General features: G+C 45.5%; 1 protein-coding gene across 6 annotated transcripts in view; it reads right to left on the reverse strand.

The window, feature by feature from the left end:
• LOC119167452 (protein-cysteine N-palmitoyltransferase Rasp) overlaps positions 1 to 25,296 on the reverse strand; it is an 89,832-nt gene extending 64,536 nt beyond the window's left edge. The window contains exons 1-2 of one of the 6 annotated variants that reach the window (XM_075866260.1): positions 24,978 to 25,294; positions 20,700 to 20,810 (exon numbers count right to left, since the gene is read on the reverse strand). Coding sequence is in view for 3 of the 6 variants with exons in the window: in XM_075866262.1 (XP_075722377.1) it covers positions 24,978 to 25,054 (77 nt within the window). In the remaining 3 variants the exon portion in view is untranslated. Of the gene's footprint in view, positions 1 to 20,699; positions 20,811 to 22,539; positions 22,608 to 24,798; positions 24,941 to 24,977 lie in introns of those variants that run through there. The other 5 variants (XM_075866258.1, XM_075866259.1, XM_075866262.1 and 2 more) reach the window with 5 other exon arrangements.
• Positions 25,297 to 25,964: the final 668 nt, after the last annotated feature.

Genomic DNA, 25,964 nt, shown 5'->3' on the forward strand with positions numbered 1-25,964 from the left:
TGAAGGTAGTACAGGCTTACGCGCCCACATCCAGCCATGATTACGCTTCAGTTGAAAGCTTCTATGAAGACGTGGAAGCGGCAATAAGTAAGGTAAAAACACAGTATACTATAGTGATGGGCGACTTTAATGCAAACGTAGGGAAGAAGCAGGCTGGAGAACAGGCAGTAGGAGATTATGGCATCGGTACTAGAAACGCCAGAGGAAAGCTACTAGTAGAATTCGCAGAACGAAATAATTTACGGATTTCGAATACCTTCTACCGAAATCGAGAAAACCGCCATTGGATATGGAAGAGCCCTAATGGCAAAAATAAGAACGAAATAGACTTTTTAATGAGTGCACACTAAGGAATCGTGAAGGATGTGGAAGTGGTTGGCAAGGTACGATGCAGTGACCAAGGAATGGTACGGTCTCGAATTCGCCTAGACTTGAAGAAGGAATGACAGAAACTGATACGCAAGAAGGCAATCAATGAGCTAGCACTGAGAGGGAAAGTACCGGAATTCAGAGTGTCGCTGCAGAACAGGTACTCGGCTCTTAGTGAGGAAACCAACCTTAGCGTAGATACAATGAATGATAATCTGTCGAGTATCATTACGGAGTGTGCAGCGGAAGTTGGAGGCAGGGTAGTTAGACAGGACGCTGCAAGCTTTCCCAGGAAACGAAGAACCTAATTAAGAAGCGTCAAATCATAAAAGTGTCAAGTACAACAGACAAAATAGAACTGGCAGAGCTTTCGAAGTTGATTATAAGACGTAAGGTATGCGATGTAAGAAGGTATAACATGGAGAGAATCGAACACACTCTGAAAAACAGAGGAATCATCAAAGCAGTGAAGAGGAAATTTGGGATAGGCAAAAGTCGGATGTCTGAACTAAGGGACAAAGAAGGCAAAATAACTACGAATATGGATAGGATAGTTAAAATAGCGGAGAAGTTTTACAACGATCTGTACAGTAGCCGAGACAACCACGGCCTTGATACTACAAGAACTAGCAGTAGCCCAGATGACACCCCACCAGTAATGACAGAAGAAGTCAAAAAAGCTTTGGAGAGCATGCAAAGAGGCAAAGCTGCTGGTGAGGATCAGGTAACATCAGATCTGCTGAAAGATGAAGGACAGATTGCTTTAGAAAAAGTAGCCACCCTGTTTACGAGGTGTCTCCTGACGGGAAAAGTCTTGGAAGAACGCTAACATCATCTTGATACGTAAGAAAGGAGATGACAAGGACTTCAAGAATTACAGGCCGATCAGCTTGCTCTCTGTAGTATACAAGCTATTTAGAAAGGTAATTGCTAACAGAGTAAAGAAAGCATTAGAATTGAATCAACCAAAGGAACAAGCAGGATTTCGAACAGGCAACTCAACAATTGACTACATTCATACTATCAATCAGGTAATAGAGAAATGCTCAGAGTATAACCAACCACTATACATAGCCTTCATAGATTACGAGAAGGCGTTTGATTCAGTAGAAATATCAGCCGTCATGCAGACACTGCGGAATCAAGGCGTAGATGAACTATATATAAACATTCTGGAAGAAATCTACAGGGGATCAACTGCTACCGTGGTGCTTCATAATGAAAGCAACAGAATACCAATCAAGAAGGGTGTAAGGCAGGGGGACACAATCTCCCCAATGCTATTTACCGCGTGCTTACAGGAGGTTTTCAGAAGCCTAGAATGGGAACAGTTAGGAATAAGAGTTAAAGGAGAATACCTTAGTAACTTGCGCTTCGCCGATGACATTGCATTGCTGAGTAACTCAGGGGACGAATTGCAACTCATGATTACGGAGTTAGACAAGGAGAGCAGAAAGGGGGGTCTTAAAATTAATCTGCAGAAAATGAAAGTAATGTACAACAACCTCGGAAAGGAGCAGCGCTTCGAGATAGGTAATAGTGCACTTGAAGTTGTAAAAGAATATGTCTTCTTAGGGAGGTATTAACCGCGGAGCCTAACCACAAGATTGAAGTAACTAGAAGAATAAGAATAGGTAAGAGCACATTCGGCAAGCACTCTCAAACTATGACCGGTAGATTGCCACTATCCCTCAAGAGGAAGGTATATGACAGCTATATCTTGCCGGCACTTAGCTACGGAGCAGAAACCTGGAGACTTACAAAGAGGGTTCAGCTTAAATTCAGGACGACGCAGCGAGCAATGGAAAGAAAAATGGTAGGTGTAACATTTAGAGAGAAGAAAAGAGCAGAGTAGATTAGGGGACAAACAGGGGTTAAGGATATCATAGTTGAATTAAAGAAGAGGAAATGGACATGTGCCGGGCATGTAGCGCGTAGACAGGATAACCGCTGGTCATTAGGCGTAAATAACTGGATTCCCCGAGAAGGGGAGCGGGTTAGGGGGAGACAGAAGGTTAGATGGGCAGATGAGATTAAGTTTGCGGGTATAATTTGGCAGCAGCAAGCACAGGACCGGGTTAACTGGCGGAACATGGGAGAGGCCTTTGTCCTGCAGTGGACGTAGTCAGGCTGATGATGAGGCTGATGATGACTCCCTTAAAATCAATTCTTTAAACATCCAATGATTCCATAGCCCCGTAAAGCAAGCCGAGGTTATCAGCGTACCGCACGGCATACATTGTGATGTTTTTTTTAGAGGCGAAGCTCCTTAAAGTGGCGCCCGTTTGCCCCTCGTCATAGTGCGTAAGCAGTTTTACGTTTTGACCTGCAAGGTGGTGCCGGTGAGAGATTTTTCCTGTGCATTGTTGGAAAATGAAAAATTTGCAGCGTGCGCGTTAACTGAAAGCCGAATTCTCCTGTCTCTCATTCCCTGTTAGCAGCCATTGGCATGTACATTGAGCAGTATCTGACAAGAAAGGGTTGCTACGTTGTACTCGTTGGGCGTAACTTCTTTGGTTTTAGAAAGGTTTAGCGAGCGTTGGGCCACAGTGCCATGAATACAGTGAACTGGCATATACCATGAACTCGAGGTGGTTAAAGGTGGGAAGTAGACACGAAACGCAAGCCGTGAGAAACTGTGCGTGTGCCACCTCTAGTTTAGTCCTTGGTATTCTATTTCTATTTCTATTTATTAGTACCTCAAGGGTCCCGAGGGACATTACATGAGGGGGTATGTCCGCTGGATGGTGGTGCTTCTATATGCGGAATTTATGATGAAAAATTGCGAGATGGTGGTACTTGGTGTGTTGACTAGATGGACAAACGAGTACATAGACAGATGCATGGATGGACGCACGGATGGCTGCACGGATGGATGGACGCATGGACGTACGCAGGGGCGGATGCATGGACGAACGCAGGGACGTACACACGGATAGACGTGCGGACGCCCGAACAGACGCACGCACGACTGGGCGGATGGACGCATGGATGGTCACACAGACGCATGTATTGACGGAAGCGAGAACGATTGAACGGACGGGTGCTTCGCCCCATTCTCCATCAGTCACCCCGTGGATATGCTGCCACTTTTATTTTGTTTACATGAAACAATTTTTTACCAATGACCATGTTCGTGCATTCGAACGCACATTCAACTTTGAGTGTTACTTTTCATTGGCCAGATGTCGCTTCAGTGCCATTGGAATCGCTCTTCTGGAAGATTGCCGCGTTTTCCATGTGCTTGGTCAAGCAGAAACATGCGCCTTTAAATTACGCATTTTGTGAATTTATGGGTAGCCCCAGCAGCCAACTTTAATGATTTTTTCCATGACCTAGATGTGTATTTTCTTGACAGTAGGCATGTAATACTCATTGGTGAATTTAACCATGTATTAGTTATGCCAGCTGAGTCGGGGACGAGGTCAACCTTACTGGAACGCACGCGAGGTGCGTTGCCTTGTCCAGCACTTATGTTTAATAGATGCGTACAGAATCTGCCTGGAGTTGGCGGGGTGGCTCATCGTCTAGTAGGTTGGATCGCTTCTACGTGCCAAGTGCACTAACTTCTTATGTGTCGTGATGTAATGTGTTACCGTTACCAGCATCCCCTGTTTATGTCTTCAATGTTCGATCAGTTACGAGATAGGGCTTGCTTTCCTTTTAAGGGCGAAGCTTCTTAGGATGTGGGTCTGTCCTTCCTGTAGCACATACCCGCTCTAGAGCGGGTATGTCCACAAGGGATGCGAGATGGAAGATGGCGGTACTTGGAGTGTTCCCTAGATAGAAGCAAGGATGGACACATGAACGGACGGACAGACAGAATAGCAGACGGGCGGACGGATGGATGGACGTGTGGAGTGGGTATGCCCCACTGAGGATGCGAGATGACGGTACTTGTAGTGTTCACTAGATGGACGCATGGACGCATGGACAGACAGACTGAAAGACGGGCAGACAGATGGACGGACGCGCGGACGTACGGACGGACGGACGCATGAACGGACGGACAGACGGTTGAACAGACGGACGGACGCATGCATGGACGCACAGATTGTCGCGTGGACAGACGGGAGCACGGACGGGCTGACGGATGCTTCTCCCCACTCATCATCATTCACTCCGTGGGTATGCTGTGATTTTGTTTCTTCGTCAGTGAGGTTATGGCGCCTTGACATTCGCGTTCAACATGACATTCGTTCACGGTCAAGTTTATCCAGAGTTTTGCACACCTTCCTTTTCGGATCAGGTCCAGAACCGTAAGACGCCCCCAAGGTACAGTGGCATCTACACTTCTAAGTTGAAGGGAGTGTTTTGAGACGGCGTTTATTGGAAGAACTAACAGACCCTGCCACAAAGCTGCGCCTTGCTCTTCGGGTCGATCGACTGACCCCTCTTGTGCGCGGATGGTTCTAGCGCCTTGTTGCAGCATTGTCATTGTCGGCGGCTGCTTGGCGCTGCACACGTAATCCATGTTATCACACTGAACTTGTGTGTTTTGCCAGAGCTCACTTATCAGAAAGGCTAGTCCGTTGATTATCCAAGCTGCTAGAGTCCTTCCCGCTGCGTCACCACCTGCGCGTGACCTATCACTCTTCCAGACTCATTTCGAAAACGTGGCTCGTGCAACTATGTCAACGCCTTATAGTACAGCCGACGTATTCACAATGCTTAGTGGTCTCCGTCAGGTTCCATCAGATGCAGCCGCACAACTTTTTTCAAGTCCATGAGATGATGAGCTGAGGGAGGTCTTCTATGAAAAGTGGTTTGGCTCCTGGGCCAGCGGGCTGCCCGATGAGTTTTACTCAACCTTTTGGGATGGCATTCGTGCCTCCATCACCACTGTTATATGCCGCTGCTTTGAGGACTTCGACTTCCCTGATAGCTTTCACGATGGTCGTATTGTGTTAGTAGATAAACATAGCCCATCGTGAGTTCGCCCAGCGCAATGGGAACTAATCATGCTTCTCAACGTCGATTACAGTATATTTGCAGCAGTTATCACTCGGCGCGTGAGAAACTTTATGACTTCTCTAATAGAACATCGTAAGGCGTGCTCGATCCATGGAAGAAAAAATCAGAGTCTCTCTTGTATTGCGCCTGACATCATTGCGGACGCAATAGCGAAATCTGCACGTGGAGTCTTCGCTTCACTCGATCAAGAAAACGCATTCAATTGCCTTGAGCACAGCTTCATTTTCAGTGTAATGGCTGCATTTAAAGGTGAACATTCGGCAGAAATCTGCCTGGTTGGGATAGGAATGAGGCAATTAGAAAACTCCAACCACAAATTATATTCAGAAACCCCACGTATTCACATCAGACTGTTGTCTTCCTAAAGGTGACAAAGCCACATATGCGTCACGTTTGCTCGCTAGCATGAAAGGTTTGCTGCGACCCGTGGCGAACTCTGCAGTAGAGTGCGGGCAATGTCCTGTGGAGCGGTTGATGTTGAATGTGCTGTATGTGCCAGGATTTGAGCAGAAGTCGCCGGCGTGTGTTCTTTTTCTTTTCCAGAATCACTGCATCGTCGGTGTGGATGTAGTGGTCAAACCACTCGCAGTGTTCTGCTACTGCGCTCCGTTGGCTCTTCAGTTGGCGAAGTATGTTTTTGTGCTGTCGCATCTTTTCATGAATGTTATTTTTCCCCCAGTGTAACAAGTGGGGCAGGCGGCGCACAGGGTCCGGTATACGACGCCTTGTGATTTCTCCGCAGGCACGTGACTCTAGGGTGAGGAACGAAGCTGCCATAGAAGTAGATGGCTTGTGTGCAACGTTGACCCCTACCCTTTTCAGTATGCGGGCTATTTTGCGGGTTGGAATGGTGCCGGTTTTGACTAGTGACTATGTGGGTTTGACTGGTATAGGATTTTGACTGGTATAGGACGTATAGGATTGACACACGCTGTCGTCGTGGCGACGCATGTGCGCCGTTTTTACTCTTGCGGAGGGCTGGGCAAACAAAACTTTTCGTGTAATAATTTATTGATTGATATGTGGGGTTTAATGTCCTAAAATCACCATATGATTATGAGAGACGCCGTAGTAGAGGGCTCCGGAAATTTCGACCATCTGGGGTTCTTTAACGTGCATCGAAATCTGAGCCCACGGACCTACAACATTTCCGCTTCAATCGGAAATGCAGCCACCGCAGCTGGGATTCGATCCCGTGACCTGCTGGTCAGCAGCCGACTACCTTAGCCCCTAGACTACTGCCGTGAGGCCACTTTCGTGTAGCTGTTGGCGCCGATGTTACTGTTGATTCTACTCCTTTTCTCCTTCCGCCATTGTGGTGGCGAGCAAATTTTTTCGGTTCTCCGAAAAAGGCTTCGCAACACAGAAAGCTTGTGGCATGTGTGGTAACTTCGCTGGCTTCAGGGGCCCCATTCGTCAAATCAAAGCGCTGTTCAAACACAGTGAAGTAACAAGTGTTACTATTATCACTTCACGCTCGTATTTTGTATCTCTGTGCGTACTTTTCATGCGATCTTTGCGCTTGAGCAGCGCGTCAAGTGTCGAGCTGTGAACGCTGTTAGTTCACGCTCATCCCGCATGTGTGTTTGTTTTTTTCGTCCGTGCTTTGTTCTTGAGCAACGTGCTGCTTGTTTCAATCTGCTTGACGTTCTTCGCTTGACATCTAGATTTGTCACTATCGCATTCACTGCTCCGCCCTTGTGGAGAAACTGACCTTTTAGGGGCAAAAGCTTCTGAAACTGTGGGTATGTCCCTCCTAGCTCGTTGTGGTTCGTGACCACCTAGTTCGATGACTCACTCAGCAGGTGCGAAAAGACAGACACAGACAGATATTCATTATCATTCACTAGATATTATATGCTGTGATTTTATAGTATTTTAGTCCTCATAGAGTAGCAGCTTGCTTGTTAGGATTTTATCTTTCAACGTCTTCGACTGTATGAGGTCAATCCTACTGAAAGAAAATATATATCTTCTTGCGTTCGAGACAATTTGTAAAAAAAAGTTTGTAAATTCTAAAGCTTGTAGCCATCCCACTGACTATGTCGTGTCGTCTTTCACACTCCCAGTTGGATGACACACAAACAGATGTTTGCCTACTCTATCTTTTAGTTTTTTTTCTGAGAATCACAGCCAGACGTTGAGACTAATCTGCATTCTTTTTGTGTGCATTTATATTCTCACGCATCGCGCAGACGCCACCCTCGTTCCAGCAGTGAGAACCAAGGAGGTTGGAAGAAACTCTGTCATAAAATCTCTCGCAACATAACAGAAAAGGTTGAGCTAGTATTCTACCATACTTGACCCAAGCAACCCAATCTCTTTGTTAGACTTAACGTGGCACTCTCGTTATGCTGATATAAATGCTACCTTAATTTTTATAAGAAATCACTTTTCACAAAACTTTGAGGAGTATTGCTGATTGCAATAAATAGTGAACAATTGAAAGTACAGGGCTTTTTACTATGGGATTGATCTCAAATCTTACATTACAGCGTGGTTGTTTATATCATATGATTAATGATATGGGGGCAATTTTTCCTACTATAGGATCGTGGTTAGCTGTTTAGGTAGGGGCATGTAGAGGAGCGGTGTGTTTACAATGAATTGTGAATGCTTTGGAGTGCTAGAGGCAATCCATTATAGGAAAACCATAAGCTGTCCCAGAAAGGAGACGTTGCTAAGTAGGCTTTGAATACGCTGTGAACACGTTAGACTGTTAGAGTTATTTCCCATTTCCTGATATTTAAAGGGCTCTTAGAGATACAGGAAACACAAAGAGAGAAGTTGGGCACTGTCCGTCCAGAACTAGTAGCCGAGAAAAAGGGTGTGAGGATGTTGCTACGCTTTTTTACCTAATCGAATTGTTTGATCTTATCTGTGTTGTGAAGCAAGTCTCACTATACTTTCATGAAATTTCTACTTCAGCATTTCCTTTATTTCTCCTCCACCCGAACCTGCTCCAATTTAGGTGGCGAGATATCGTGAATCAACAGCATGGCAGAACATTCTTTTTCAATTTTTCATCGGACCGCTTCAAGAAAAGCGAGTGAATGATTGCCGATGGTTCAGTAAATTGATTATCCAAAGTGAACAAACACCTCGACTGCTCAGTGAACATGTATATTTCGAATGTTCAGCATGAAAGCTTAGAATAAAGTGAATACGAAGACGTTATGAGTGTCACAGACAGAGAGCTCATCACTTAACGTCGACAAAACATGGTGTTGATTCCCAGCTGTAAAAATGTATTCGTGCACGCTTTACGCGTGTTGGTAGTTCATTGCATTTCGAAAACCGTAGCTCCATATACGAAGCCAAGACAAGACGCAATATACGAAGAAACGACATGAAGAAGACAGGACAAGCATCTGCGTATCGAAGTCGTACATGCGTTTCGAAGTTGTCTGCAGTGGTCCGAGATAAAGTGAAGGCAAGTAAAAACAGTAGGCCAGAGTCCTCCAGTACGGTGGTCCTGCTTCGCTTAACTTCGACATCTGTCTGTGAGCGTGCACAATGTCCAAGCTGAAGCTTAGGCCCCGCAGCAAGATCCACTGAAAGCATGTCATCGTCACCATGTATCCCGTGGCACCATATCGGAAGTAAAGTGGCTGTCAATGCAAAAAAAAGATCGCTTTAGTAAAGTTCATTTGTGTGCAGCGTAGTACACTGCCGCATTGCACTTTGCACAGAAATTATTTAGTTATCAAAACTTTATATCGATTAGACAGTGTGCCAGTGCAATAGTTTGGGTTCCGGAGTGTACTATGTGTCGTGCCATCGGAGTTCTTCTTCTCTAAACTTTATGTTTCATTGCCTTGTTCACGTAGTTCCAGAGTCGTTATTTTGCAACTAGTTGTCAGAAAAGGACGGCCTACTGCTCTCCCATAAATGAGTACCAAGTACTCAAAATTGTTAAAAATATTTTTTTCTAAACACGTACTCAAAATCGTTAAACATTTTTTTCTTAACACACATTGGCTTGCCCAGAGCTCTAGGAACGGCTTTAAGCTTTCCCATTGTAGAGTATCTAGTACTCTGAATTGTTACGCAATTTTTCAAACACATGCTCTAAAATTCGTGAGCTAACTGGTGAGTAAGGACGGCTCACAGCTCTCCCGTAGTTGAGTACGAAGTACTCAAAATCGTCAATCATTTTTTTTTCTAAACACATAAACACTGGTTTCATCGGTTTGTTGCGTCCGACGATAGAATAAAAGTTTTCTAAACAACGTTATTTCCATGTTGGCCCATTGGTTACCTTCGTGCTGCTTTAAGCATAGAGGAATATAAAAAGCCAAAAGAGGACGCTCCCATAGGCTCCTGCTGCTGCTTTGGGTTCGCAGCGCACCATACGTATATTATTATATTATTTGGGTTATATTATTATTTTGATATCCCCATATATAAGCTCAAAGATCTTTATCACTCTCAAATGTTTACATTCTCAATTTTCGAGTGCTGCGACTGTTGAATTTCTCGATCCAACCAACCATTCACGATTTCTTCGTCTGGTCACGAGTAGAGAGAGAGAGAGAGAGAGAGAAAGATGCAAGGAAAGGCAGGGAGGTTAACCAGACGCGCATCCGGTTTGCTACTCTGCATTGGGGAAGGAATAAAGGGGAAAAAAGAGGTTGCAGAAAGATGAGAAGATACACCCAATTGCGAGCACACTCGGGGAGCACACACAGTCTACAGGTGGTCGCTCAGGTTTGTTGACTTAAGGTAAAGTAGCAGTGCTTTAGTTGCTTTCTGCGCAACTGAGGCAGATGCCCAAGGTCCTAGTATCTTCTGCACACAAAATGGTCCGGGGTCAAGTCGATTCAAAACCATTCGGAGCTGGCATCGCTGTGTGTCGTAGCAAGCGCAGCTGCACAGGACGTGTTTGATGGTCTCTTCAGCTCCGCAGTAGTCGAATGTAGGAGTGTCTGCCATACCAATGCGAAAGGAGTACACCTTTGTAATTGCAACACCCGACCAAAGGCGGCATAACAGTGTCGCATCAGAGCGGGAAAGTTGTGATGGTAGCTTTAGCTTGAGCGAAGGATCCAGTTCATAAAATTGACACCTTTGGAAGCTGGTAGACGACCAGAACGTGCGTGTGAGATCTCAAGCCAGCAGGTAAAGTTGTCTTGCTGCATCATTCCTTGATAGAGGAATCGGGACTACACGGGTTTCTTCATGGGCTGAGCGGGCTGCATCATCAGCTAATTGATTACCGGTAATACCGATATGTCCAGGCAGCCATTGATATATATATTATGCCCTCGTGCTAGAACTTCATGATGGCAATGTCTTATTTCTTGTACCAGTTAGTCATGACTCCTCCTACGCATGGCAGACTGCAAACTCTGAAGCGCTGCCTTCGAATCACAGAATATGACCCATTTTCCTAGACGTTCTTGAACGAGATATTGTAAAGCAGCCCTTATAGCAGCAAGCTCTGATGCCGTAGATGTAGTCATATGCGACAACTTAAACTTGATTGTCATTTCTGCAGCCGGAATTACAGCGGCACCTGATGAGCTGCTGGACGATACGGACCCATCAGTGTATATCTGCGTTCGGTCTAAGTACAACTCATGTAATAATAGCAGTGTTGCTTGCTTCAATGCTACTCTGGAGTGACTGCTTTTCTTTTTGATTCCCGAAATTTCTAGACGTACTTGCGGCTGGTCGAGGCACCGCAAAGACATCCCGTTCTCACAGCTGCCGTATTTCCTGATAGAATGCTGTTTAGGTACTTGGCTATGACGTCTGAAAACGTAGCATGTGGTCTTCCGGAAGGTAGAAGGGCCAAGTGGTGGTCGGGGACACGGCTTGCATGTCGAATGTGCGCTCTGAGGCAATCCATAACTATATATGTCCTGACCGGATGGTCTTTGGCAAGCATGATTGTGGCATAAGTAGAAGCGCATCAGGGCAGTCCTAGGCAGACACGCAGTGCCTGACCCTGCAAGCTCTCCGAAGAATGAGTATTCGATTTGCAAGTGTTAGTCAGTACCGGCAAGCTGTAGCGCGATAGACCCAGAAATAGGGCCCTGTACAGCTGTGGCATGGAGGCCACAGAAGTTCCCCATGCTTTACCGCACAAGAATTTCGTGATATGCACAATACTTAGCAGTCTCTTCTTCAAGTACGCACAACGTGGGCTCCACAAAAGACTTCTGTCGGTTATTATGCCCCGGAAACGATGCGTCCGTGCATATTTAACACTCTGCCCATTGATGTAAACAGGGTATGGCGTCATTGGTTTGCGTGTAAACGCTATCAACGCGCACTTCACAGTTGATATATTTAGGCCTTGTTTCTGAAGGTAGGCTGTTGTGAGGGTTGCTGCCCGCTGTATTCGTGCACGCACCTGAGGGCGAGTAACTGCAGCACTCCAGAGGCAAACATCATCGGCGTATATAGATAGGCACACCGACTTTGGCAGAACCTTCACCAGACCAATGAGGGCCACATTGAACAATGTGGGGCTTAAAACACCTCCCTGAGGTACTCCGCAGTAGGTGTAATGTTGGGCAGTTGTACCCTCATATGTTTGTACAAAGAAACCTCTGCCAGTTATATAATCTTTTAGCCAATGAAACATTTGTCCACCAATGCCCATTGCTGCGAGAGAAGTGAGGATGGCATCGTGAGCTACATTATCATATGCACCCTTCACGTCGAGAAAGAGTGTTACTGATGTGCGCTTGCGACTTTTTTCTTGTTGAACAAATGTCGATAAGTTAACGACACAGTCAATGGAGGAGCGGCTCCGACAAAAGCCTGCCATGCAAGAAGGGTATTTGGTGTATCGTTCCATGTACCACTCGAGACGAAATAGAACCATTCTTTCCATCACTTTTCCGAGGCAGCTTGCGAGGGCAATAGGGCGATACGCTGTCAAGTCCAATGGTGATTTTGCCGATTTCAAAAGTGGTATTAATCGACTTATTTTCCATTCTCGGGGAACACTGCAGCTGAGCCAGGAGTTGTTGAAGCATGTTAAAAGTTCTTTTCTGGCTTTTGGTCCAAGGTGTCCCTACGCACTATAAGTAATACCATCAGGACCTGGCGATGACATGCGCTTAGAAGCGACTAACGCACCTTCCAGTTCTTCCATGGTGAACGGAATGTCCATTTCTGGTAATCGCGTCTCAGGAACAATCACGGCGTCGATGCTCTCGTTCATAATATTCCCGGCAACTCTCGTGCAAAATTCTTCAGCCACCTCGAGTTCTGTTTTTCCATGATGGAGTGCCAAAGCTTTAAAATGGTGCCGTTGTTGCGGATCGTAGCGAAGACCACGAACTGTTCTCCAGATATATGACAACGGCTTATGAGGGCCTAGAGATTCGCATAATGCTTTCCAGCGTTCGCTCTCCAGTTTGTAAATGCGTCGTTGAATCTTTTTCTGGATCGGCCTTGCTTCCCTCAGATCGTAAATTGATCTTGTGCGTCTGTATCGTCGTTCAGCACGCCTTCGTATAGCTCGTAGTTTTTCCAGTTCGATGTCAAATTGTGTTATTTTAGACGAAAATGGTAATTTACATTTGGGCGCTTGCATAGCTTCCGCCATGGTATTTTCCAGGCTGCAGGCGAGGCCTTCTTGGCAAGCGTTCTCAACACGCGATGCAAACATCGACCAGTCAGTGCCAATTGCAACACCGGAAGAGAAATGTTTTATGATACCATCGATCGTCACGTAGGTGGGTATGTGATCACTCTCATGAGTCTCAATATCACAAAACCACTTAACTTTGTGAGAGAAGCACCTTGACACCAATGTCAGGTCAAGGCAACTGCCATACGTGAGACCCCGCAGATATGTGGGGGGTACCATCGTTCATGATAGAAAGGTCGTAATCGGAAGCGAATGTAACAATGTTCCGGCCCCTGGCATTCATCCTAGTGCTCCCCCAAAGCATGTGATGGGCGTTGAAGTCACCGGTGATGATCTAAGGCCCATCGGTTCTCATTAGGATGTCTTTTATTCTGTCGCAGTCAAATTGCGATGACGGAGATATGTATCCACCAATAAGCGTGAACGAAACTGCATTCTTCTTTACACGAAGACACACGTACTGATTGTCGTCATTTGAACTTATTGGGTGCGAAAGATAAGTCAAGACTGTGCTAATGCAAACAATTACTTTGCTTCGTTCTTCGCAAGCAGCTGAACAAAAAGCTTCATAACCGGACAATCTATAAGGCGTTGATACGTTTGGTTCACATATGACAAGTATAGGAATTGATTGGCCCGAATAAATTGGCGAAAGTCCGAGATACGGGACTTCATGCCTCGAGCATTCCACTGAAAAATCGACGCACTTTTAACTTCAGTGCGGAAGATGAGATTTTGTTGAGCCATTGTGCTTATACGAAGTTAGCAAGAACTTGATTCAGTGCATCCAGTATTTGCAGTGCACTCTCAGCAGACGGAGATTGTATGCTGCTCAGTAGCGTGCGAATCGTGGCAATTAATGATTGCACGCAAGAACTTGATTCAGTGCATCCAGTATTTGCAGTGCACTCTCAGCAGACGGAGATTGTATGCTGCTCAGTAGCGTGCGAATCGTGGCAATTAATGATTGCACGATTGCCGTCACTTGCCTGTCTTGGTTGGAAAGATCTCGAACCGGGAGCGCAGACTGGCCGTCAGGAAACTCCTTCGGTTCGCTTGATGCTGCTTCCCTTTGAAGTGCAGGCCACTCTGTCGCAGTTAGGGTATGCTCACTGGCTTTGTCCTTTACAGCCTTTCCCACGGCATGTGGTCTGGGAGGCAAAGGAGGTGGTACTGACGAGGGATCACGCAAACGTGTCGAGGAGGTAGCGGGCGTCCTCGAAGACCGACGTCGACGTGAATGACGCCTTCTGACTTTAGCTGCGGCTTCTCGATGAGATGAGTGATCGCCCACCATCTCCTTCAAGATAGCAATTTCCTTCTGAATCCGCGGGCAGTCCTTCGATGTGGCTTCATGGGATACATTGCAATTAGATCATTTCTTGACAGTTGCGACGCACTTACCCGCTTCATGGTGCTCGGCGCAGCAGTGGCATACCACCGAATTCTCGCAGACGCTGCTCACATGTCCAAGTTTCATGCATTTACGGCACTGGAGAGGCTTTGGAATGAAAGGCCGCACAGCATGCCTGAAGTACCCCACCTTCACATGAGAGGGGAGTGATGTGCTCTTAAACGCAATCTTGACACAGCGAGACTTGCCTAGCCGGGTGACATCAACAATTGGAGTATCAGTTGTTGACTTGACAAGAAGTTGTAAGTCATTATTGGAAATAGCAACATCAATGTCGTAGATCACGCTGGTTACTACATCACATCCCAAGGGAACGTGAGAGCGCACCTGGTTGCCGTCCAAGTCAGTTACACTGCGCAGAACGCCCAACGCACTTGCGTGCAAAACGTTCACAGCCAGTATATTCTTTCTGGCGTTCACTCTTATGTCCGTGATCTCATTTGGCACGAGCGTTTCCAGAGACCTCGACACAGACTGTCTGTTAAGGCGTTTCATGCTGACGGTAGGAAGTGCAGGCAGATGCAGGATGGCGTAGGTGTCCGATTTCGGCGCTTCACTTACAGTTTGAATAGTTGAGGATGAGGATGTCCTCATGTTCCTTCTCTTCGCCTTGCGGCTCAGCACAGGTTGGAAACCGTCATCTGAGAAGTCCTCACTGCTGAGATAGTAAGCATGAGTATCTTCACTGTCGCTGTCACTCGCTTGTCCCATCCGCTTCCTGGAGGCGGCCGCCACTGACGCCGCTGGTGCCGGCAGACGCCCGGGGTGGTCTACATCCATCCCCTCCAAGGGAGCAGCGAAAACTGATCAACAGACTTAAATTACAACTGAAATATGCCGGAGTCAGCAGAAGTAGCTCCTATTCAAAACAAACTTCCTTGAAGGAGCAAAAACTTTTATTTTCAAGTGATATTCTTGGTAAGCACATGCCCACTTAGTTAATGTCACGCTCCTTTGGGCACTCTTTTGGGGCGACTCGATAAGGATTTTGCCGGATGGGTCTGGCGCCAGAATCCGTAATGATGCGGTGTTATGTCAGTGCCGTTTGACCAACTTTTGGTGTGGATGAGAAGCAGCCGTGGAACTTGTTGATCAGCGTGAGAAGGCTGTCCTGCTCAATGGAAGATAATGTTGAACCAACATCAACAGGTGTTGATGCAGTTGATGATTATGTATTGATGATGTAGTTGATGATGATGATGTGTTGATGTAGGTGGTGGCTAGATGAGTTGATGTAATAGACGCTGCTGCTTCCTCCACTGAATGACAATCTTCTGTTTGAGCGAGTTCGTTGAAATAGGCAATAGCCGTGCCTTTAAATAGGTGTCGGCGTTCTCTGCTGAAATTAGTCAACAAGTGTTCAGCACATCCGCTGATAACTGTGATGAATGTCCTGGCAACAGAAATGCCGCTAGTGAATGCAAGCTCCTTGATGTGTTCCGCGATGGCAGTACCGTTTTGTAAGATGTCACAGTGCACTAATGCGACAGAACAACTTACTGGCGGCAGTATGACATCGTCATCGGCAATATGGAAGCGAGGTGGCTGGCGTTCCTCATCTGTAGTGCTGTCCGAGCTTATAGAAAACGTTACACTTCTGCCCTGGCTGTCAATCACAGGCCCGTATTCGCGCAAGAAATCCATTCCCAATATGAGCTGTTTACAGTACTCGTGAAGAATGACGAGGGTGGCCTAAAGGTGGAACCAGCGATGAAGGGTCGGGCCTTGCACTTTCCAACCGGTGTCCTCAACTGACCTCCTGCAGTTCTTATATTGGGTCCTTGCCATGGCATCTTCACGTTCCTTAGTTTTTCGGCTAGCTGTGCGCTTATTATAGAAAAGTCGGAGCCGGTGTCCACAAGAGTCGTCACTTGGTGGCCGTCAATGTGAACGACGAGGTCAGCGCTGATAGCGTCGGTTACGTCGGCAGTTGTCCCATTCGTCGGAATAGTCATTGCTGTCGTCGTCTTCGGCATCGGTGGCTTCGAGGTGTCATATGTCCACAATGGAGGCTGTTCGGAAGTTTGATTATTCGCAACCCCACCTCCCGAGGTCACTGCTTCTAGTTTCCCCGTCGCGGGCTAGGGGACCTCCCCCGGTGACATCGGTTAAACCGCGGACGAATGGGTGAACTTCCCCGCGCAGAACATGGAGAACGTGACCCAGGCCGTATTGGATTCTGTGGCGGTGTGTTCATAGGAGTTTCGTTGTACGTGCGTCGATCGTCGTACGTAGCGTAATCAGGGCAAAGAGAAAATATTGAGTACTGAGCGTGGCGATAACGACATACATTATAAACGGGCTCAGCTTCACCACAATGAAATCATACTGGTCGACGGTCAGCGGTACGCCACAAATCGGTTTTCCGATGCTTGAAGGTAAGCGGAGACTCGCGATGAAACCACGTTGTGGGCTGCACATGTTGGCTATACGGCATTCGTCTTGTTGGCGAGATCGGCGAGATGGAAAAGTCATCGGCGCTGTCAGCGGCTGTGTTTGCAGGTTTCGTGGTGGTCCAGTCATTGGTATCCGCTGAGCCGAAGGCTCGACGACGGGGTGCTGCACTGCATCAGTATAAGTATGATGTCGTCGCACATCATCATAGCCGGATGAAGAGAAAGCCTGAAGAACCTCATCCCGGACAACATCAGCGGCAAAAGACATTGCCGGCGTCGGTTCCGACTTGAAATTAAACCAAGCTGCCGACGCTCCTCCCTCAAAATCTGCCGGATGACTTCCCGCAGAGGCCTGTCGTTGTCGCAAAGGCTCGCCACAGTCGTAACGGGACTACTCACTCGAAAGTTGAGTGAGTAGTCCCTCAAAATCTGCCGGATGACTTCCCGCAGAGGCCTGTCGTTGTCGCAAAGGCTCGCCACAGTCGTAACGGGACTACTCACTCGAAAGTTGACCGAGTTCTGCTAGTGGTACCTTTGCTGTAGGGCCCGTTTAATAGCTGTGGCTTCTTTCGTGAACTCAGCTACTGTGGCTGGTGGATTTCTCACAAACCCAGCAAACAGCTGCTACTTCACGGCTCGCATTAGATACCGCAGCTTTCTGTCTTCCGGCATCTCAGAATCTGCCCTGCCGAAAAGACGGGTCGTGTCCTCGGCCAACATAGCAACGCTCTCATTCAGTTTTTGAATTCAAGCTTCCAAGAGACGTTGCGCATTCTTCTTTTGGTCGAGACTAGTAAAGGTGTCAATCAGCTTGTTGCGGAATTCGTCCTACGTAGCCATGCTTCTTTCCCTGTAAATGTACCACGTCTGGACGTTGTCTTTCAGGTAGAAGTACACATTCGCGAGCTTGTCTTCTGGGGTGGCCGACTGGTTGTACATCGCACAGCGTTCGAACTGGTCCAGCCAGTCTAGGGCGTCTTCATAGGTCTCACTATGAAAGCAATCAGGAATTATGGAATTCTGAAGTGTCATGTGCGATGGAGCTGCAGTAGCCATAGTGGCTGAAGGAGGCAAGCGATTGCTGGCAGTTTCTGACAAAGAATCGAACTCGGGAGACAGGCCTCGCAGACAGCGACTGAAACGGTGAACTAGTGTGCCGACGCGTGATAGCGATTCTGGGATCAAACGTCGGGTCCGCGAAGGGGTGCCAAGCATGAAGACTACCCCGCATCTTCACTAATGTGACGACGATGCGGGATCGACGAGCACACAAAGCACCTCAAACAAACACGCTTATTGATCACAGGAAAAAGAATGGAAAGTCTTCTTCGTCTTTTGCCCCCGGACAAGGACACTCGCGCTACAATAGATAGATAGATAGATAGATAGATAGATAGATAGATAGATAGATAGATAGATAGATAGATAGATAGACAGACAGACAGATAGATAGATAGATAGATAGATAGATAGATAGATAGATAGATAGATAGATAGATAGATAGATAGATAGATAGATAGATAGATAGATAGATAGATAGATAGATAGATAGATAGATAGATAGATAGATAGATTTATGTAATCTTTGTGCTATACCACTATCACTACCATGGGCGCTACAGCAACCACTGCTGATACTGCTTCCAGTATCTCGGGCACTGTATAGCTACTAATACATAACAAGTGCTGGTATGTTACGCGCTAAAATTTGTAACTTTGTACACTTTCTAATTAGCTTTAAACCTTTGATATTTGCTAACAGGCCTGTTAATGGCCACATGGCTGCTTTTTTTAAGAATGATGGTCTTTCTTCCGATATTTCAACGGAGAAATTTTAATTTGTATGTCTGTTTGTCTGTCTGTCACACTATTCTGCCACCCGGTGAAAGAATAATTTTTTGCTCAACACCCAGCCACATTGATCTAGTGGCCGCCCCTCATACTTGTGACCATATTCGACCAAAAGAAAATATTACGGATATCTCAGGTTCAACATTTATTCGTGATTATAAGGTAGTGTGTTTATTTATACGAAGCAGCATATAAACGTAATTCCAAAGATCACAGTTTTTCTAGCACTGCGCTAACAATGCGACGATATGAAAGAAAAAGCTAATATTTGTACCTTCCCCTAGACAACACGGTGCTGCCACATTCCAGTAGCTCTACGTTATACAAAAGCTTTCATTTCCCGACATCACAGCCACATCACGTTCATATCTCACGCAGTGCCTTCAGAGAGAAGACAACATCTGCAGTGAAGCACGCAGATAACCGGCCAATTGTTTAAAAAGGGTCACTGCAGAGAAACAATGGATTGATTTAGAAAGATAAATTATACTATTAAACTTCGGCATTGGTACTTTAATTGTCATAACATTACTATTAGAGTTGACCAAAGTTCATTTCAATATATGGCCTCGAAATCTAAGTGGATGACGTCACGGATGGCAAATTTCACTTTTTGTAGATTGGCAACTGGCGGAATAAAATTTTTCTGAACAGCATGCAAGCTCTCTGGCCACCTTAGTGGACAATCTGCTTCATTTTTACCGATTATGTACTAGGTCGGAAATAGCAGACGCTATAGAAATCTCTGACGTCATGTCAAGTGGTGCGGGAACTTGAAGGTGCACTTTTTGTGCGTTTTCTCGCATACCAAACGTATTCTCGCTGAGACCGTGGTGACAACGGAATCTTGAAAGAGTAATTTTATAATGTATGGAACAATGCCGTTATCCGTATGGTGCCTTTAAACTTCCCGTCGTCGGAAAAAGACCTGAATTTCACACGGCGACCTTGTTGTAGGCAGCTGAACGCCATATTATAGTTAACCTTCCAGTCTTCCACAAATCATCAGTCTATCATCCCCTTCCAAAACGTGGTGCCTTTGTCTATCGAGGTGTTGTTCGGGACGCCTTTACGCAGAACTACCACGCGAACGTATGATAACATTTATATAATATACCTTCGATTACTCACCTGCATGAACTCTCGTGGGGCAGAGAATTTCAGCAGTAAAAGAAGCAGTCCGGTCGCGTAGACGAATGCTGGAGAGCGAAACCTAGCAACGATGAAGAACAGCGCATGCTGAGCCAGGAAAATCGTGGCCACCTCTACTCCTAGCAGCGATGCCACGAAGATCACAGAGTAGCCGCCGTAAAATATTGGCAGAATTTGCAAGGTTTGTCGGCCACGTACAACGAAGAGCAAAACACGAAATCTAGAATATAAGCAGGATGAGGAAGAAAACCACAGTACAGTAGGCACGTCAACAAGATGCGCCTCCTGTTTATTATGCTCTGGGGAAAGGAAATTAAGGGCTGAAGCTGTGGACCGATAGAGTGGTTGGAACTTATTTAGGTTGAAGCGTAGACAGTAATATCATCGGCATGCCGGTGACATGTCCAGATAGTCACGAGCTTTATCGAGTGAAAGCCTCGTGAATAAACAGCCTGCTTAGCGAAAGCTCTGCAGGACAGCCGAATACGTTATTACCAACGAAAGAATGTGCTAGCCATCAAAGCTGAAACTTTGCCGCAGTGGAATCGTGTTCCAAGACCATCAAGTCCCCGACATTCAGTAGATAATGCTAAACATCTCCTCTGGGCGGCTTGAATAAATCAGCTTAGTTTTGTAACAAGGTTTTGAAGCCACTATACCGAACATACCAGATACTTTATTTGCTCATTCGAGAAACAATATTTTAAAAAATGAACAGGTTTAAAACAATGAAGAAAAGTTTTGACAGAGCAATGTACTTCACGTGTTTCTAACAAGTTTCAAATGCCAACCATTTAAGTGGGTCAGCAATAGCATGCTTCTTTAAAACGTTGCCCTTAACTGCCATTGTGAGGCTCATGGTACTAAATCGTTAACAACTTTTTTCGAACCCACACATTGTGTAATTTCCTGAGTATGTGAGAAGCTCACCGACAGCGCAGCGTACGCAGTGGCCCTAGCTAATACAGGGTGCAGCAAGAGCCACTTCCAGGATGCCAGGACGAAAGAACGCTCCACTTCCCACCCAAAGCTTGTCGCGTCCTGCGTGCACCATCAAAGACAGATCTCGATTCATTGTGTCGGTGCGAGCTTTTGCATCGCAAAATGAATGACAGGAACTACCAGAAACCTAAAAACAATCAGAACTGATCGGTGTTTCTTCGTTTCCTACTTTTCTGTCTCGCTCACGCAGTGACAACCGGGGACCCTTTTCAAAGTTATAAATTTATCTTTCCTGCTATGCAGCTTGAACAACTTGTGGCTGCTAGTTACTTACTGCAAATAGCCTGTTCAGGCGCAGTCTGCTTACGTAGTGACGTGGAAAATGTATATAGTCAGCTCTCATGATGTAAACAGCAATGATAGCCAAGCCCAAGCACGTTCGACGAGGGTTCGTGTCCGCTTGAAGTACGACAGGTGCCTGCATTACTTGGGCAAATATACAGTGAATACAAGCGCACTTTGGAATTCTAAAAAGGGTCCATTGCGGGACAAGGCGAGTGAAGCCTGTTCTTGCTTTATGAAACGGGCAGTCACGCACTGCGGTAGCATAACGAGAAGTTCGATGATTATCGACAACGAACTCCTCGTTGCGCGAGATTTTACCGTAAGCTTCATCTATATATAATCATGTGACTATACGTTAGATATCTGACTACAAAAAGCAAAGTAGGAACAGCGGAATATACACTAGATCTCAACGTTTCGTATTTCATTTCATTTATTTCAGACAAAGACAAATATATTGATAGGAGTTGTAGAGCAAGCACAACAGCGCTGCGTGAAGAAGGTACGGAAAGCGAGGAACGGAATGCAATGACGAAACCAACAAGCCCCAACAGCAGTTCGTCTCAACAATTCTCGAAGTGTGCGCATATTCAGTGATGAACTAGTCGATGCAACATTGACACTTAGTGCATTGCCGCATTGTTTTCCGCCCAGGAGCAAAATAGTACAAGTTATCTCGTACTTAGAAGTATTTCGTAGAATCGCGACGAAGTGACAGCAAACATCTATTCATTGAATTCCATCGGTAGCTTATTTGTGCAAACAAAAGGAATAAAAATTACTATCTCCAGTAAAAACTTTGGGATAGATTCTTTTAGACAACTTTGGCTACTGCATACTTCAAGTTTACTTTATTAGAGGAACAGTCGCATCCACCAATGCGAAGGTACGAGGGAAGAGAAAAAGCTAAATGCCAGCTAGATGCAAGTAGAGATAGGGTTCAGAGGCCATAGGCAGCTTGGGTTTCCTGGCGGTGCTGTTAAGGTATCTGCCTAGAAGCGAAAAATTGTGTGTGTGTGTGTGTGTGTGTGTGCGTGTGTGCATGCGTTTATGTGTGTGTATGTATGTATGTGTGTATGTATGTTTGTGTATGTGTGTGTGTATGCATGTATGTGTGCGTGCGTGTGTGTGTGTGTGTGCGTGCGTGCGTTCGTGCAGTCACACTCAATATGAATTGTGGCATTCTGGTTGAGATTAAAGTGACCCCAAGGGTGAACAGTGACACGGAAAATTGTTAAATCGGCTCAAAAAGTACCACTGATTGCGAGAGTTTACTTCAACTACCTTGTTTTTCTTTTTTTTCATACGTAGATGTCGATTTGCACTGTCGGCGCCGTTTTGAGCCCAGACAGCGTGTTGCAACTTATGTTTAGCACAACTGTAAACTGGAGGCATTTCTAAACGTAAACATATATATGTTCCTTTGTGTGTTTCTATGTACGAGGACCTATTGTTTTTGCTAAACTTTGCAAAATATACGTACCTGCCTTCGCTGAAGACCATATGGACTTGGCCTGAAAGCACCTCGCATTTGTTTTGGAAGGAGGTAGTCTGGCGGGCGAAACAGTATTTATATACAGTACTGTGTAGGTGTTTGACTCACAGTATGGTGAAACAAAGTCACTTTTTTTAATCGTTCGTTTTGAATGTGAATTAATTTACAAAAAATCGACCCCGTATCTACATGTTATAATGCAAATGTTGTCGAAAGACGATAGTCTTGCGTCTGGAGAGAGTGACCAAAACGTTTATTTGATGTTATGCGCAAGGAAACCGGTGAATCGTATTCTGGAAGCGCTGTGTCAGAGTGCCTCGAGCGTGCATCGGAGGCGAGTGAGTGCATCAAGTCACGTCACACGTGAGACATGAGCGCTATCTGGCAGTTACCTTGGAAAACGAAGTGCGTGTGGCGTGCGCGCCTGTCTCGGAGGTAATAAGGTGTAGGATGCAAGGCGACGGGTAGGTGCCACCACCGTGCCGTCTTAGCAAAGCGTTGGAAACATTCGCTTTTTCGTGCGAACGTTGCATTATCAGCGCAGCGTGATAAGCGCCACGGTCCTTAGAATTACTTTTTTATGCTTGTTCTAGTTAAAAGGCACACATACAGACTATTGACGTGTTGTTGTAGTGCCTCAGATATGCGCAACAATTGCGTTTTAATTGACAATCGCACAAGTATGAACGCTGAACCTTGCGCAATATTGATGGGCGCTGCGGATAGTGTTGGTGGTTTGGATTGTGTTTAGTTGCCGCTTAGACTTTAGAATATCGTTAAGGGTGGATAAACAGACAAATGGGCAGAGACCAAAATTTTTCAGCCGAAGGTCCTCAAGAAAGACTATTATCTTTAAATATAATTAAAAAAGCGCGCATTCGTGCTCATCAGGTTGCAGCAATCTTTGAATAAAAAGTCAAAAGCACAGTACTGAGACGGCATACAGCGAGATCGACAGGATATCGCCTTCACAATGTCTCTTTTCAGGGCGCGGCAATGCAATCCTGTTTAACACATTTTGTCAACCTTCTGTAAGCTGTAAACGTCATTGGCACTACGCTCTTCTTTGCGCAAGACAACTCCATTTTAGCATCGTTTCTGCAGAAATTTATGTACTTGTCAATTCTATTGCATGCACAACGAGACTACAGCTTGCGTTCCTCTCCCTTCTTCTCACGCCAGCATAGGTTTTCCAAAATGAGCGGACGTTTCAATATAAAAAGGGGACGTGTCAGTATAAAAATATGAAAGTTATATAATGATGTCCACAACGCATCTACCTATACATTAGGATAATTAGTCAATGCAGCTGGGTTCTGACATTTTCTCATTCAAATGACTAAGCTGTTTGCCAATGTTTTTTTATTGTTCTACTCACGTGTGCTGCGTCGCTCTGACAAGTCGCACAGTTGTGTTGTATGAACTCCGCCCTAATGTTCGTGCACTGCTAAAGATTGCAGTCGCTGTTAACAGCTTATTACGTCGTCGTTCTCTATAGTGACTTTACAACACCCAGTCTGAAAACAATGCGTTATTTCCCTTCACCTTTACTAAACAGGCTCATGTGAAGGCTTTTTTTCCTCGACGCCACACCATCCACTAGCAGACATCACGATGATCTTTCTTTTTCGCTAAAAGGTCACTTGAATACAACACCATTCGCTAAAAGTGTTCGTAGCCATTAGAACCTGAAGCATGGTTTCTGGGTGTAAGAATTTATAGAAATCAAAGGGGCCCACGGATGTCTCGAAAGTCACACGTAAAGCGAATTTGGCTAGTGTCGCTCCACCCAGCAGCGTTCATTCATGTAACCTTCAAAATTAATGTGTACATCATTGATGGAACCTACACATAATGTGTTGCGTTTGCGTTGGCAGCTTAGTATATTGTTAATCCTGCTGTCGTTGCACAAGAAAACGAAGTTCATTGTAATTCTGGCGCAGCAAATTGATGCCGCATCCGTATAGTTTGTAGGTGTTGTTGGGTTACAAGAAGGGCAGGTATAAAATAGATGAAAAGACAGAAAGTTTAGGCAATCCTTATGCAGGTTGGCTACCATGTACTAGTGAAAGTTTATGAGGGTAATCAACAAATGCCTACAAGAGCTTCATCAGTGTTTGTCATCGGAATGTCACTCCAATTGTCTGAACAACTCCTATTCTAGATAAACGAGTCACATGTTACTTAAAACAACGTAACCTTACTTAGGACATGGGCCACGTGTCAGTCAATCAATTATCAACTCACTTTTTTCGTCGGAGGCAAAACTCCAAACGGCGTAGCTGAAGCCAATTAATCCAACGGCCCAGTGAAGCAACTTCACCGTGGCCCAGTTACACTTGGAAAGGGTGATTATACCCAAAAAAGGCCTTACTGCACACTAAAATATTAGGCGTTTTAAAGCGTGTTTTGCTGACTCATCGTACCTTTCGGGATCACTGCGTTGGACGTCTGTATCCAGTTTCTGCTTTCTTTTTTCCATCATGCGGCCAGTCGTGATCATTCCTTACTGTCATTGACGTCAAGGGAAGTGGTATGGAATTTTTAGTTCACCATTTCTCCACGAAAACACTCTAACGGTCTACGTTGGTATTGAAGAAAAAAATGTTGCTGCTTTGAAGAAGAACGTCACGGCCATCGACAAGAATGCATACTCGTTCGTTTACGCGCACGCTCTCTCTATTCTGCAAGACACAAATGCTTAGTCAGATTTCTCTCTGGATAGAAGTGCTTCTTGAACAAAATGCTGGAAACGTTGTCTTTTAATGTGTTAAAACGAAGCTTCTGCGACAATCAAGAGCACATTGTCATAGCCTTTCAATGTGCGTAGAAGTAAAGGCATAAAAAAAAGTGCTTAAGCCTAAGCTTAAATGCCAGCGTCGTCTCGAACGTCATTGTTGTCTGATACAAAGGGCAAAAAAATTCTTCGACTTCTTTACCACTACAGGCCCAGGCACTTGACAAGTACATTTATGTTCAATATATTTTCATTACAGCGCAGTTTCGCCCTAATAAAATTTCCGCCGTGCCGTATGTCATCGAAAAACCTGTCTATAGAACTTTATAGCGACAGCCATCATCAACACGTACACCTATGGAGTTGTCGTAATTTGAAACCAGGGGTGTGAGCCATGCATGACCCATCGAGAGACACACAACATCTTTCAAGGCAAACAGAAAGACAAGCTAGCAGTTGTGATCAGATGAAAGAGGCTTCATTGCAGTGTCCGCACTAAGAAACGTCTATCTGTATTCTCCTTTTTTATATGTACCCTTCAATACTAGTACGTAAAATAATCTGAAACTGAAATTTAAACGTCAACATTCAATGCAAAGTTCAGCTTTACGCTTGACCTTTTCGGTCACATTGCTCATTGCAGACGAGTACGCTGTGCTTACTTGGGCGGAGCAGT

This window comes from Rhipicephalus microplus, chromosome 6 (genome assembly GCF_043290135.1).
Source record: "Rhipicephalus microplus isolate Deutch F79 chromosome 6, USDA_Rmic, whole genome shotgun sequence".
Lineage (NCBI taxonomy): Eukaryota > Metazoa > Arthropoda > Arachnida > Ixodida > Ixodidae > Rhipicephalus > Rhipicephalus microplus.